Genomic DNA, 14,540 nt, shown 5'->3' with positions numbered 1-14,540 from the left:
TGCATGTGAAATGGTCACTGGGTGATGTTCACGCCAAAGTTAGTCTGCTTCACCTCAGTGCAACATTGTTTCCCTCCAAGTATAAAATCCTCCTTCGATCTGCTGCCTCCATTTGGTTGTTGTGTCTTATCTCAGTCTGAAGCCATTCAAAGCTATGGCCATGCTCAGAGTGTCTTCTTACCGCAAGCTGTTCGAGGACGACAGCTGGAGACGAAACGGAGGGTTGAGCGCGCGGTGTGCGGGGCAATACCGGGCCTCCGTCAGGTCAGTGTGGGTTTTGCTTACCACTTTTAAGATATTAAGGTGTACAAACATGTCCACCAGTTTGTCTGTGAGGGGTATGGCATTTTAACCTGAAAAATGTTATCGATGAAAGACATGAATGAGAGTTCATTTAAAAGGGTAACATCTGAAATTTTCCCCTTGATTAAAACATAGCGTACTGCTTTACATGTCAAAGGTTTCCCGATGGATGCTGAAGAACCTTAGTGGTTATAATAACATCTTTATTCATCCCAAAGTTGGAAAATTATTTGTTATAGTCCTTAAGAATGAAGTTAAATACAAAAACGATGTATGAATTCAATTTTTTTCAATTTTATTTATATAGCGCCAAATCACAACAAAAGTCGCCTCAAGGCGCTTCATAGATACAGAGAAAAACCCAACAATCATATGACCCCCTATGAGCAGCACTTTGGCGACAGTGGGAAGGAAAAACATGTACGTTGAAGTTGGCCTCCCCATGACTGACTGTGAGGTTATCAGCAGATCAGCAGAGATTAGGTTATCTGACAGATTGGTCAGATGTAATAATGTCACTATCAGTCGAGTGCTTTTTCCAGAATTCAGAACAAAATTACAATTTTATTTCTGCTGCCGGTCTCACACTTGTGGTCATAGCAGCTAGCCTAACAGTAGTAAATGATGAAAGCCATACATTATATATTTGAGTAGCTGGTCTAAATGTTAGGATTATTTGTTTTGGGTTTTTGTAAAAAACCGACAAACAAACAAACCCTACACTAATAGAGAGAAACCCCAACAATCCAACGACCTTGGTGACAGTGGGAAGGAAAAACTCTCTTTTAACAGGAAGAAACCTCTGGCCGGACCAAGCTCAGTGAGCTCAATCATTAGCTGCAACTAGTTGGGGGTGAGGGGAGGAAGGCGAAACAAAAGAAATTGTGGCGATCGTGGCTCAAGAGTTGGGAGTTTGCCTAGTAATTGGAAGGTTGCTGGTTCGTTGTGTCCTTGGGCAAGACACTTCACCCGTTGCCTACTGGTGGTGGTCAGAGGGCCCGGTGGCGCCAGTGTCTGGCAGCCTCGCCTCTGTCAGTGCACCCCAGGGTGGCTGTGGCTACAATGTAGCTGCCATCACCAGTGTGTGAATGTGTGGATGACAGGTTGTGTAAAGCAGCGGTCCCCAACCCCTGGGCCTCGGACCGATACCGGTCCGTGAGTCGTTTGGTACCGGGCCGCGAGAGTTGAGGCTCAGGTGTGAAATGTATAGTTTTCAGGGTTTTTATCAGTTTTCAGCGTTATTTTGTTATCGTTTTTATCGTTTACTCGGTTTTCCTGGGTCTTTTCACGTGTGTTATGAATAAATTTTCTTTTTTTCGGTACCGGTACTAGTTTTATTTTGTTGTATTTATCCACGACACCTTAAAGGCCGGTCCGTGAAAATAATGTCAGGCATAAACCGGTCCGTGGCGCAAAAAAGGTTGGAGACCGCTGGTGTAAAGCGCTTTGGGGTCCTTAGGGACTGGAAAAGCGCTATACAAATACAGGCCATTTTTAAATGCACAGTGGTGTGTAAATGAATAGTAAGGTGGGGAAAAAAAGGTGAGTGAAGAAGAAATACTCGGTGCATTGCGGGAAGCCCCTAGAAACCCAAGTTCTATTGCAGCGTAACGAAGGGAGGAGCCATATTCATCATATTCATTTTCACCTAAAACTAGTGCAATGTGTTAACTTCATTGACCTTAATTTGCAACATAAAAATTTGAAATTTTTGGGAAAAAAGTCCTGTAATATGGTCTAATAACACTCTGAAATAAAATAAGTTAGAAGTTAGAACAGTAGATGTAGTAAAAACAAGAGATATAAGATGACATTTTGACGAGAGAAAATGTATATGGGCTAAAATCTGACATCTGGGTATGACTTGAACCTGTCTCTAGGTTATATTAATTAAGCTGTAAACTGTAATCTCATCAACAATTATAACTTCAGATGTTTGTGGTCTGAAACAATTTTGAAAATTCCCAAAACACTGATGTGTCAAAATGTGCTTAACAACCTAAAATGCATGTCAATGCATAACAGGTAGGTAAAGTAATCAGCACCAGAGATGGATGGGCAGTAACGCGTTACTGTAATCCGATTACTTTTTTCAAGTAACGAGTAAAGTAAGGGATTACTATTGCAAAAACGGTAATTAGATTACCGTTACTTTCCCGTAGGAACGCTGCGTTACTGCGTTACTAAAACCGTGATTTTTTTTGCGAGAATGTCTCATGACAGTGACGTAAGCGAGTGCGACGTTGGTGACAACAGCTGTGTGCAGATCAACAATGGATCATATATCGAGTGCAGAGAGAGTATGAGCGTGCAGCGTTTAAAGCGTGGAAGTACTGACCTTACTTTGAGTTTGATTCCATAAAAAGTGACAAAAACATTAGTGTCCGTTGTGCGTGGGAAGAAAACTTCTTTTTACAGCGAAAAAACCCCTAAACTTCCAAACAAGCACCGAGTAGCTACAACGTAATGGGAAACTCACAGAGAAACTCGCGGATTCTTCCACTGACCGCTGCACACCTGCACCAGGGTAACCCTCCGCCTACCCCACTCCTGCTTTACAGGTGAAAATAGAGCAACAGGACCGCTAGTCTTTGACTTTATTTATTTTCTGCTGTGTTTTACTTGCATCTATTTCAAAGACTGAGTGTAAACACACAAAAATATTTTATGTGCTGGAATGTGCAGAAAATAGGTTTAAATATTAAACAAATTTCTTCCAGTCAGAGAATGTTGCAGATAATTAAATGTTTGCTTGATGCATAAAGTTAAAAGATTAAAACTAATAAAACAAGTTTTAAAAAGAGACTTTTCCATTTGATTACATTTTGTATGATGGATTATGTAGAAAAAGTAGAATTGGGCTGAAAGATCTATCACTTTATCACCTATTCAGGTTGTAAATCCTGTTTTTAAAAAGTAACTAAGTAATTAATTACTTTTGAAAATAAGTAATCAGTAAAGTAACTGGATTACTTTTTTGGTGACGTAATCAGTAATTAGTTACTGATTACCTTTTTCAAGTAACTTGACCAACACTGATCAGCACTGAGGTACCAACAACTGGTAGTGACAAACGTCTTCTGCGCACAGACGCCATCACAGGGTGCAATCTTTATTTGCTGTGACGTCAAACGCAGTCGAGCATTTCAAGCACAAGAGCAGAGACTACATACCTCTGCCAAGACTACAAATTCCCTTCGCACCATGCATGAGCGGAGTCCCTTTATCCAGAATCAGGAGATTGGTTTGTGATATAGATAGAAGTTGGTGTTCCTTATCATCATCATCATTTTTTTAAGAGTTGACTGTTACCCTGTGTTGGTGAAGAACAGTGAAGAATCCTTCCATGAATTCCATGTATCATGCAAATCCAGAATTATGAGTAAACCTGCTAAGAAATGGACAAACTGAACCAATAACTCCACGATGTCATGTTTACAGTGAAGTATATTCAGTCTGGATAAATGCCTTGTTTGGATGCCCACGAAAAACATCTCATATATGAAGTGAGCAATATATGACATAACATACAGCACAGAAAAATGAAAGAAACACCAACAAAAGAGAACCAAAAATCACAAAATAAGCAACATTTCAGCCTTACAAAATAAAACGAAATGGAAGAAAATGAGCAGGGAGAAACTTGATGAAGCCTCTCTGTATGTGTTTAATTTATTTCTCTAAAAGGTTTAAAAATATTGAGTCGAGTCTTTGGTGCTTTGTGCCTTTTCTCAGGGCTGCTGCTGTTGATGAGTGCGGCTGTGATAAGTTAGACTTTGCAGCTGCCAGGGCTCAGAACAAAGAAGGTCTGGACCAGTTTGTCCAGGACCGCACCGTCATTGCTGCCCTCAACGACCGCCTGGTCAGGCTGATTGAGCTGGTGAGGACAAACACTGTAACTGCTGCCTCTCTGCTGGTTTCTTCTGTGTATACCTCACTCTATTTAAACCTGCGCCCTTTAGGCTCGTTGCTTTGAGGACGACAATGAGTCTCTTGAATGTCAGATCATTGAGTTGGAGGAGAAGCTGAACAATCGCCAGGCCTCTTCCAGCATCACCTCCACTGTGGCGGTGCCCGACTACAGCCTGGACGCTGTGGTGGAAAGACTGGGCAAGCAGAGGGTAGGTGCTGTTGGGTGTGTCTGCTGCATGTCTCTCCGTGCGATGGCATGCCAGCACGTCTCACGTCATGACATCAGCCGGATCACACTTTGCATAATTGTGGGCAGGTCTGATTTACAACCTTGTCGAGATCCATCAGTGTCTGGCTGTTTCTCACCACAGGATGAGATTCTGAATGACACACAGGAGCTGCAGAAAGAGCTCAAGCTCCTGAAGAAAGACTATGAGAAGGCGTCGCAGCAGAGGATCTTCGTCCGGCAGGAACAACAAGATGTGGCTGAGGTAATTGTATTTGGTATTTGGCAAGTATTCTGTTGGTATGCATGGAAATCCCATTGCTGCTTCAGAAAAATGGTCGGGAGAGAACTCTACTCTGCTCGACAAATAAAGAATAATTTTAATTTTAATTTTTTTTTTAAGGACTATAAATGTATTTGAAGATTTGGTTATAACAGTAGGTTCAGTTCCAAAAAGCTAAGAGAGCACAAGCATAGTAAAATTCAGGGTCACATCAGAGTCAACCATCCATTAATATAACCACTCAAATAATAACGTCCTTATTTGAGTGGTTATATTTAGAGATGCAACGATACCAATTTTTTTCAAACCGATACCGATACTTGGATCTGAGTACCTGCCGATACTGAGTACAAAAACCGATACTTCTACCACACACTGCCCGTGGATTTTCTCTTGACATTTTTCATCGCTTTTCCAAAACCTGAGTTAAAGTTGGCTGTTCCACACTGCTGACATTTTGTTTAGCCTAGCTACAGCAGCTCCAGTTTCTCTTTTTTATCTGGAGCTGCCAGTCTCACTCGCCTAACCCTGTGCCTGTTTAGCGCGGGATGTCCCCCTAGTGGCCAATCTAAAAAAACAACAGAAATGACAAGCCACCCTCTGACTAATGTTAGTTAGTAATGTTAGTTAGTATCGGTTCATGGTATCGGTTAACTTTTACGAGTATGAGTACACACACATTTTACAGTATCGGCCCCGATACCCGATACCAGTATCGGTATCGGTGCATCCCTAGTTATATTAATGGATGGTTGATGATTGAAGGGAGCCAGCTGTGGATTGAGCATCAGACCAAGAGGCCTCCTAGATGAGGAGGAGACCCTGAGGAAGACCCAGGACACACCGGAGAGATCACGTTTCGTAGCTTGATGCATTGGTGTCCCCCAAGAAGAGCTGGCCTCTGCTTTGACTGCTGCCCCCATGTCACCGACCACACAAGAGGCAAAAAAAAAAAAAAAAAAAAAAAAAAGGATGGATGGTGATCATAGGCCCAAACACAAACGTCAGGATTCCCCACAGGGTCGTGTTATCTAGTCAAGGCTACAATTTCACTTGAAGTAAAATTATTTAGTTAGAGCTCAACTTTTAACTGAATTTACTACTGTTGATCAAAACTCATAAAACAGAGGCCAGTGGATACTAAAATTACACACGAACACACACTATTGCATGTTATTAAAAGCGGTTTGTTTTTTCTGCCACTACTAAAATATCAAATATTAGCATTATAACATAAGCTATCTCTAGATATTCCTAATCACAACTATATCATAGAACTTGGTTACGCAACAATAGAGGTGGGAATCACCATACGTCCCACGATACGATATTATCACAATACTTAACGCACGATACGATATTATTGCAATTTTTAAAAATATTTTGCGATATTCAGATTCTGTACATAAAGGTAAACTTTATCAATATTCATTTTCTCTAATATCAAAGTCTCACACTCAGTCTTTCTCTCATTTCAGTTTGATTGTTGACAAACTGAACGGTTTGTATTACAGTCTAGTCCAACTTAACTGAACAACCATCTGGTACAATTATAGCTATTCTGAACTATGCAGTTTATGAAAACTATGCAGCCCCTTCAGCAACTGAAGAATTTGAAAGTAAATTAAAACAAAATATCATTTTACATTCAATAAAAAAGTTTTAAACTTAATTAAAATAAAACATGTCTTAAATTAAAATAAGTAAACTGTCATGTTTATTGCTGCCAAAAAAAAGTTAAACACATTTGGACAGTGAAGGAATGTCAGGATTCTTGCTCAGAAAAAGGATCAACATGCTCTGAAGTCAGAGCACAAAAACCTTTTTTGTAACAAAATATCGATTTCTGCTGTCCCTGTATCGATACATTATTAGCAAACAAAATATCACCATGCTACACAGTATCGATTTTTTCCCAAACCCCTACACAACAATGGATAAACTGAACTTATCAGTTAAAGCAAACAAAATGCTAATGAGTTCAAAAGTTGTGGTTTATTTGATAACTTTAGTACTTTAAATGGTTTCAAAATGAAAGGCGAATGAGTCATTAGTTTTGCACAGATAAGAAACACCGAACATACAAACTAAAAATAACTTGACATGATGTTAGAGCTTTGGATTTTACCTGAGATGCCCACATTTTTACCACCAGAGTTACTGGATATATTTTCTATAATGTCACAACATCACCTTTTTAAGACCATGCATAAAAGGTAAAGTCCCAGGTCTTTTCTGCTGTGCTGGTGATGCACAGTTTTTAATTTTGCACATGTGAAACCTCAAGCAGCAAAGTCTATAATGTATAAAACTGCCCTTTAAATAAGTTCGGTGGCTGTGTCTACTTAAATATATTAGTATTAAATCACTTACGTAAAACTCGAGTATGAACCTAAGCGTTTTCTCTATGATCTGACTATGTTGCGATAATATACTTTGAGCACTAGGTGGCAGGGCTGTCAAGCATCTTCACTTCCCACTCCATCCAGCTGACACCTGGCACAGCTGCTCCTCTGTAGTGCTGCCCAGTGGGTTTTGATCACCAGCAGTCACCCAGTCTGGGCTGGTGGCCCACTGCAACCTGAGCCACCAAACTTTTCTTCCCTCGCACATGCCAGAGCCCATCGTTTCCTTTCCAGAACCAGGCCAGATGCGAGGGAGGCTTTCATTTGTGCCTCACAGATGTAACGCAGGCTGTGATATGGTGCCGTAATGTTCCTGCTGGCTCTGTTCTGCAGTTCTGAATTGGAAGCAGCTGCAGGGTGACAAGACTTGGTGGGAAATCGGCAGGGAGGTAGAGGCAGAGCAGAGATGCGGAGGAGAGGAGTGAATGCTACACAGATCGGCCCACAACAAGCTGCATCTTTGTCAGCATAACGTAAAAAAGCCACATTTGGTTTGTTTTAGAGCATACCGCTGGCTTTTGTGTGGTTTCTATCCTACTCCATCATCAAGGATCGCACATTTCACCTCCTTATTTTGAGTTTCTGTGGCTACAGAAAAAAACAGTGAGTCTGAGTGGATGAATTAATTTAGCATATATGGAGTTTAGATTCATTTAAAGGTAAAAACAAGGTCAGAATTACATTAGAAGACTTTCTTTTGGTCAGAATTTCAGCTGGTTTTAATCCTCATTGGGATAAAAATAAACAGATAAACGGAGAGCACTAATCAATATTTTTATATTAAACATGTCAACAATAAACATGTGACAAGGCACCACTCATGGTGAAGACTTAAAGCTCCAACTCTTCTGAAGTTCAAATAGGAAACGGGAATCAAATTTAAATGACTGGTTGTTGGTGTCAGATGGCCTCGTCTGATCTATTAGGAACCATGCTTAGGGTTTACAGAGAGTAGTACAAAAAAATATATCCAATGAGCAGTTTCTCTGGGAGAAAATGCCTTGTTGACATCAGAGATCTGAAGGGACTGGCCTAGATGCTTTGGGGTAGCAGGAATAGCCACTGGTTAAAAGCAAGATATACAGAAAAGCATCTCTGAAGGCACAACACATCAAATCGTGAAGCAGATGGGCAACAGCAGAAGAAAAGCACACTGGGTATCACTCCTGTCAGCTAAAGCAGGATATGGAGGCTACAATTCACACAGGCTCACCAGAATTGGGCTTTATAAGGTTGGAAAACTTTCCCTGGTCCGATGAGTCTCAAGTTCTGCTCCAACTTTTGGATCGTAGGGTCTGATTTGTTGTGGTGATGGTGTAGGGAACATTTTAACGTGAGCATCTTTGAAATGCTACACGAGTTTTGTATTTGATAACAAACCATGTCACAAAGCTCAACCCATCAATAACTGGCTTCTTAAACATGTTAATGTTCATTGTACTTAAATGGTCCGAGATCTCAATCCAATCCAGTAAAGCTGACAAATATGCAACAACTGTGTGACGCTATCATGTCAACAAACATGTGTAAGACACTTAAATTTGACCCAAGATGCTTTTCCTTATTGTCTGTTATACAGTATTTTCAGTTTGAGAAAGTCAGTTGGAGCTAAAATTGCTACATAAACAGAAACGGCTTATTTTGAACAGTGAATCATGCAAAGCTACCCTGGTAGAATCCAAGAATTAAACTATGGAGCTGGAAATGGCAACTTGAGTAAAAGAAATCTGTGACTGTGTGTGAACATTATGGAGCAACTACACAAACGGGTTTTTCTCCAGCTCAGAGAGTTCAGCAGCAGCAGCCGGTCTGTTTAATCTGCTGCAGTACATCACCGACCCTGACACCCTCACAGCAGGAATCCACAACTTTACCACCAAACTCTTTCTTCCTGTACCTAAATGTAAAAGCAGGCACAAACAGTAATTGCATTCAACACCAATTAATCCAGTTCTTTAAAAAGAGTAGACGAATTCAGAACCCCTGCCGGCAAATAGATTGGGTGACAAGGCTTTTGTGTCTAGTTAGCCTCCTCATCTTCCTCCTCCTCCCTTTTCCTCTGCATTGCGGCGTGTAGTTGCTGTTCAGTGACAGAGTGGCTGGTGCTGATGGTTCTCAAAATTGGTCTTCAGGGTGGAAACAACTTTGTTTTTTCCATCTGTGGTTTGATTTAGTTTGCAAACTGCAGAGCACTCCTCAGACACTTCCAGAAATTAAGTTCAACTTCTCTGTTAACTTTACTTTCTCTTAACAGGAAGTGGATGCTGTGACAGCAGAGTGTTTGGCTCTGAGGGAGCAAGTGACTATCTACGAGGAGCAGCTGGCCAGCATGGAGGCCCTGCACAGGACGGTGAGAGAAAGGGAGTTTGTAGCTGCAGGCTGATGAAACGGGAACAATTTATAGTCGCAGAAATGGCTCAAAATGTAGCACTTAGGTCAGACAGGAGTGTTGGAGGAATGCCCAGATCTGTGTTGACAAACGCAGCTCTCGCGACCTTGGTCACCTTGCTGAAGAGTTGTAACCAGAAACGGCCACAACAACAGAAAAATATGAGCAGAGCATTCAATTCTAGATTCATAAAATGACTTTTTTAAGGGCTTTGTACTACATGCAGTCATTACTAGTCTTTTAATGGGAAGGAAGGTGTTTTTGGACTGTTACACTTTTTTTTAAATTTACCTCAGGGGTTAAAGTGGGATTTGTTTAAGTCGTGGTGGAACTTAAAGATGGGCTGTTCAAAACAATTACTTGAAATAAGTCATCAAGTGATCAGCTGCTACTCTGGTACTCGCTGTTCTTTGTGGATTTACCCAGCTGAATTCAACAAGATATAAACAGTTATTTCATGAACTATATTCCCCATTTTCCAACACTTAGACATTATAAACCTAGTATATGTCTGTGAAGGTTCTCAGTCATCCAGGTCATCGTAGTCAAAGGAGCTTGCAAAGAAAAGCGTCTGGACTTCTTTAAGTTGCTTGAAGACGTTTCACCTCTCATCCGAGAAGCTTCTTCAGTTCTAAGGTCAAATGGTGGAGAGTCCCAGATTTAAACCTAGTGGGAGTGTCCCCCCACAGAGGGACAAAAGGACCCCCTGATGATCCTCTAATCGCCTGAGCCAAGGTGTGAAACTGGGTGTGGGTCCCAATCAGGCAGGGTTTCGGGTGAGTTCATTGTGAAACCTGGCCCCACCTTATCATGCGAATTCCTGAGGTCAGATGGCCCAGGATGTGAGTGGGCGTTAAGGCGTCTGGGGAGGGAACTCAAAACTGGATTATAGATGGCAGAGAGTTGGTGTCGTAAACCACCGCCTCTGTTCAAAGATGGTCGCTCACAGTGGACATAGATGCTTCTTTCACTCTTCTTTCAAACCATCTGTCCTCTCTGTCCAAAATGTGAACATTGGCATCCTCGAAAGAGTGTCCTTTATCCTTAAGATGCAGATGGACAGCTGAGTCTTGTCCTGTGGAGGTGGCTCTTCTATGTTCTATGTTATGTTTAAACCTAGTATAAAAGTTATAATTCAGTGACTGAATCCAATCAGCCTTTAAATATAACTTGATGTTTGCTGTCTTTGATGTAACTTCACATTGTCCATGAACACCACAGCCTGCTCTGTATGAGTCCAACATGGCATCAGTTACTGTAAACTTCACCACAATACTGCAAACTAATCGGTGTAGCATGCACTAAACTGTTAGTAGATCCACAGGATCCTCATGCAAAGTTTGAACAGCATAAATTGAGTGTTTTGCAAAGATATTTTCCAAAAACATAATGCAAGAACACATAGATCAAATACCCGATTTAAAAACTTTAAAATGAGTCACATGTAAGATTTAAATTTTCCGTAGAGCACCGACTGCCACTTTGCATCTGCACCATGAACAGATCACAGGGATGAGAATAAAACAGGGATGTGTTGATTGATATGTGAATTTAAGCTGTTTACTTCTTGACCTATAATGTATCAAAAACATCCCTCTCCTGAATGGTATAAATTCATTTTTGAGGCAGATTGAACATTTCTGTCTCAAGGTAAAAGCTGCACTCAGTGTTTGGCAGAGTAACTTTTATATTTAGTTTATTTATCGAGGTAAAAAGTCTCAGTGAGATAAAAACAGTGATAGGCACCAACCTGCAGATTTAATTCCTCATTGTTCAAAGATGCAGGAACACCTTCCCACTGTTCTGGGCATTTTACAGCAAACAAACAGGATGTAATTGAATTGCAGACTTTCAGTTAAAACCAAAATATTGCAAAAACATTTGACGAATTACAACCAATTTAATACACAAATATAAAATCACAAAAAAGCATGTTATTGTCCAAAAACTTAGTCATGTGAAAAAGAGTTTTTACTGGAGTCCTGTGTAGACCCGAGTACACTTAGCGCTTCACCAGCTTTAGCAACAACAACTTAAAGTAATTGTTTTCTGTGTGATTTTATCAGTCTCTCACATCGTTGTGGGGGAATTTTGGCCCACTCTTCTTTATAAAACTGCTAAGGTTTCACCACAGCGTTTCAATCAGGTCGAGGTCAGATCTGAGAATAATAAAAAAAAACATATCTGCATGGTAAATATGAAAGAACAACCAACTCTGGGTTTGTTAAGCATAACAAGTGGAAACAGGAGATTGAAGCTGACAAAATCTGCTTTCTGCCGAAGCTCACTTGCTGAAACATCAGTGTAAGAATTCACTGGTTTATAAAGGATTTTGTGCTAGTGTCAGATTGTCATTTTATCTTCTAACTCTTGAACATGCCCCACAAAATAAAATGTATTAAGTAGCTTCTCTGCATTCAAACAAAATTTTCAACTACTCCTTTAAAAAAAGCACATGCTTGCAGCCATATTCTGTACATATCCACACACACACCCAGCCCTCTGCACCTTCTACAATTTTCTCCACCTCACCAGGAGATGACAGACGCACCCCGGTATCAGATCTAGAGGCTGCAGGCAGAGAGAGGGAGGCAGCTGAAGCAGGAGCAGCTCCATCACTCAGTGTTTTTCCTCTGCAAAGCCGGGCCGAGCGGCATTTAACACACTCCCTCTGGGACACGCTCGATAACTCCCCGTCCGGGAAATGCGGCTGAATACCAAATGAAAACAGAAGTTCCCTTTGTTTTATTAACTGTTGTTATTATCGGCACTTCCAGATACCCCACATTCCCCTGACAAATCGGCAGCCATGTCGTTATGTAGGTGCAGGGAAGAGGAGAAAAATGTTAGTCTGTCACTGCAGCTCTGTAGCAGTTCATTTTCTTTGTAACTGATGTGAGGCTGCAGACATGCATGTCGAGGCCTTTGGTCTCTGTGTGTTTGTAGCAGCATTTAAGACAGAAAATTTACCTGAGTATACTTTTACTGCACAACACACTTGTTCCTCAGTGTTTTTATTTTACTGTTGTAGGGGTGAGCTATATCTGAAATACACTAGGCATATATGGATATAATAAACATACATATGTGTACTAATTAATAATGCAGCTGACACATTTTCATCAATAAAGACAAGTATGGGCAGAAATCTGTGCCATCAGAAACTGAATTTGAATAAGTTAAATTTGAATTTGAATTGCTCAGATTGAATCTGAATTGTAACTTGAATAAATGCTTTTGAAAACTGAATTTGAATTAGTCTAATTTGAAATTGAATTTATGGTTTGAAAATGATCGTCGCTAAATTGAAATTGAATTTTATATTTTGAAAATGAATTCATTTGCTTTGAAACTGCATTTTATCCTTTAAAAATTCAGCTCTCAAATAATTTCAGTTTCACTTCTCACCATTCAGTTTCAGTTCCAAAATTCAGTTTTTTGGGACTTACATCCGGTTCCGGTTCAAGCGCAGATTAATAGAACTACGTTTTACTAGCGGACCGGAAGTGTTACTGATGGGAATCTACAGCATCTTGAGCTGAATTAAGACTTCAGAAGTCATTCGTCATGTCGAATGAGCAGCGGATAAACTCTCAGGTTGGTAATAAATGTATTACATGTATAAGAACAAGCGTCATGTTAACAAATGATAGCCGTACAGTAACTTTTATGCTTATTGTAGCTGCTAGCTAAAAATGCTAATTTAGCGTAGTTTGCCCTGAATTCAGCTTTGACAAACAAATATGATCGACTGTTTCTAATAGAATTCCAAAGTTGTCATCTTGTCCCTCTAAATTCAATTTCAAATTAGACCAATTCAAATTCAGTTTTCAAAAGCATTTATTCAAGTTACAATTCAGATTCAATCTGAGCAATTCAAATTCAAATTTAACTTATTCAAATTCAGTTTCTGATGGCACAGATTTCTGCCCATAGACAAGGCTCAATTTTAAAATGTAATGCAAGAAGTCAGAGCATTGGTGGTTAGGTGTAATTGTAGCAAACATAAGGTCATATTGACCATCTATCTCAAAAGCACATACAAGTAATCACATTACTCCTGTATTTCTAATCATTTTAGACCTTTAACATGTTTCTATATAAAATTAGGTGTCTGATCTAGTATGCACTTCTTGCAAGAACACTTTGGTTTTGCAGGGTCTTATGGAATCAAACCACATTAAATCAGTCATACAGGTAAATGGACAATGACAGGGACTTACTTTTAGACAGAGATAGTAGCTCTCTACAGCTGGGGCTGTTGAGAAGAGCGCCATCAATAAGCTTATAGAGAGATGAAACTGATATAAGTTCAGCTTATTTGCGTGCACTTCCGTAATAATCCTACTTTCTCACGTGGCTCCGTTGGGAAAAACAATTGCATACACACCCCTGGTTTAAACACATAAAATATGTAAACTGATGACCTGCAAAATTCTAACAAACACATTTATAGCAGCACGCCTGTTTTAAAACAGGATTTAGTGAAAAATGTTTATTTTCTAGCAGAAAATTAATCCAACGCAGAGAAATACACTGCAGTACATTGTGCTGTGACTATGTGATCTTACAGCTGGGATAAAATATTACACTTGGGTTCAAACCCAGGACTCCTCCAGAATTTTCCATGTTGGTGGTCATATGGGGGTCACTGAAAACACTGGGGTGGCACAGCAAAACCAGAATTTCCAGTTTTATTATGCTGTTTTCAAACAGGTTACTTGAAAAATGGCAAAGAAGAGAGAAAGAAACGAATTACATGTCTAGTTGATTTCCTGTTATTAAAGTTGATATCGCTGAAAGTACACATGAGAACCAAGTAAGAGTTTGAAATCCATGATCATCTTTTTTAACTTGACTTTTAACTGCTTGACTTTAAGTCCCAACCATACTTTAATGATTCGTCCTCTCTCGTGTTCACATTTATTAAAATTATTACCAACATAGGACGGTCTTGCCAGGTGGGGTCAGCAAATTTTGGGGGGTGGCCAGTGCCCCCTCTGGCCCCCTCTTTTTAGCGCC

General features: G+C 40.2%; 1 protein-coding gene across 1 annotated transcript in view; it reads left to right on the top strand.

Moving 5' to 3' along the window:
* The first annotated feature begins 36 nt into the window (after positions 1-36).
* The window catches only part of vimr2 (vimentin-related 2), a 131,175-nt gene continuing 116,671 nt past the window's right edge, over positions 37-14,540 (top strand). Inside the window, exons 1-5 of the mRNA XM_085173626.1 lie at positions 37-264; positions 4,039-4,183; positions 4,266-4,424; positions 4,587-4,706; positions 9,384-9,479. Coding sequence (XP_085029752.1) covers positions 155-264; positions 4,039-4,183; positions 4,266-4,424; positions 4,587-4,706; positions 9,384-9,479 — 630 coding nt within the window. The 5' untranslated portion in view covers positions 37-154. The remainder of the gene's footprint in view (positions 265-4,038; positions 4,184-4,265; positions 4,425-4,586; positions 4,707-9,383; positions 9,480-14,540) is intronic.

This window comes from Neolamprologus multifasciatus, chromosome 2, assembly GCF_963576455.1.
Source record: "Neolamprologus multifasciatus chromosome 2, fNeoMul1.2, whole genome shotgun sequence".
In the NCBI taxonomy this organism is placed as follows: domain Eukaryota; kingdom Metazoa; phylum Chordata; class Actinopteri; order Cichliformes; family Cichlidae; genus Neolamprologus; species Neolamprologus multifasciatus.
The sequence above is the reverse complement of the archived record's forward strand: the minus strand, read 5'-3'. Positions and strand labels throughout refer to the sequence as shown.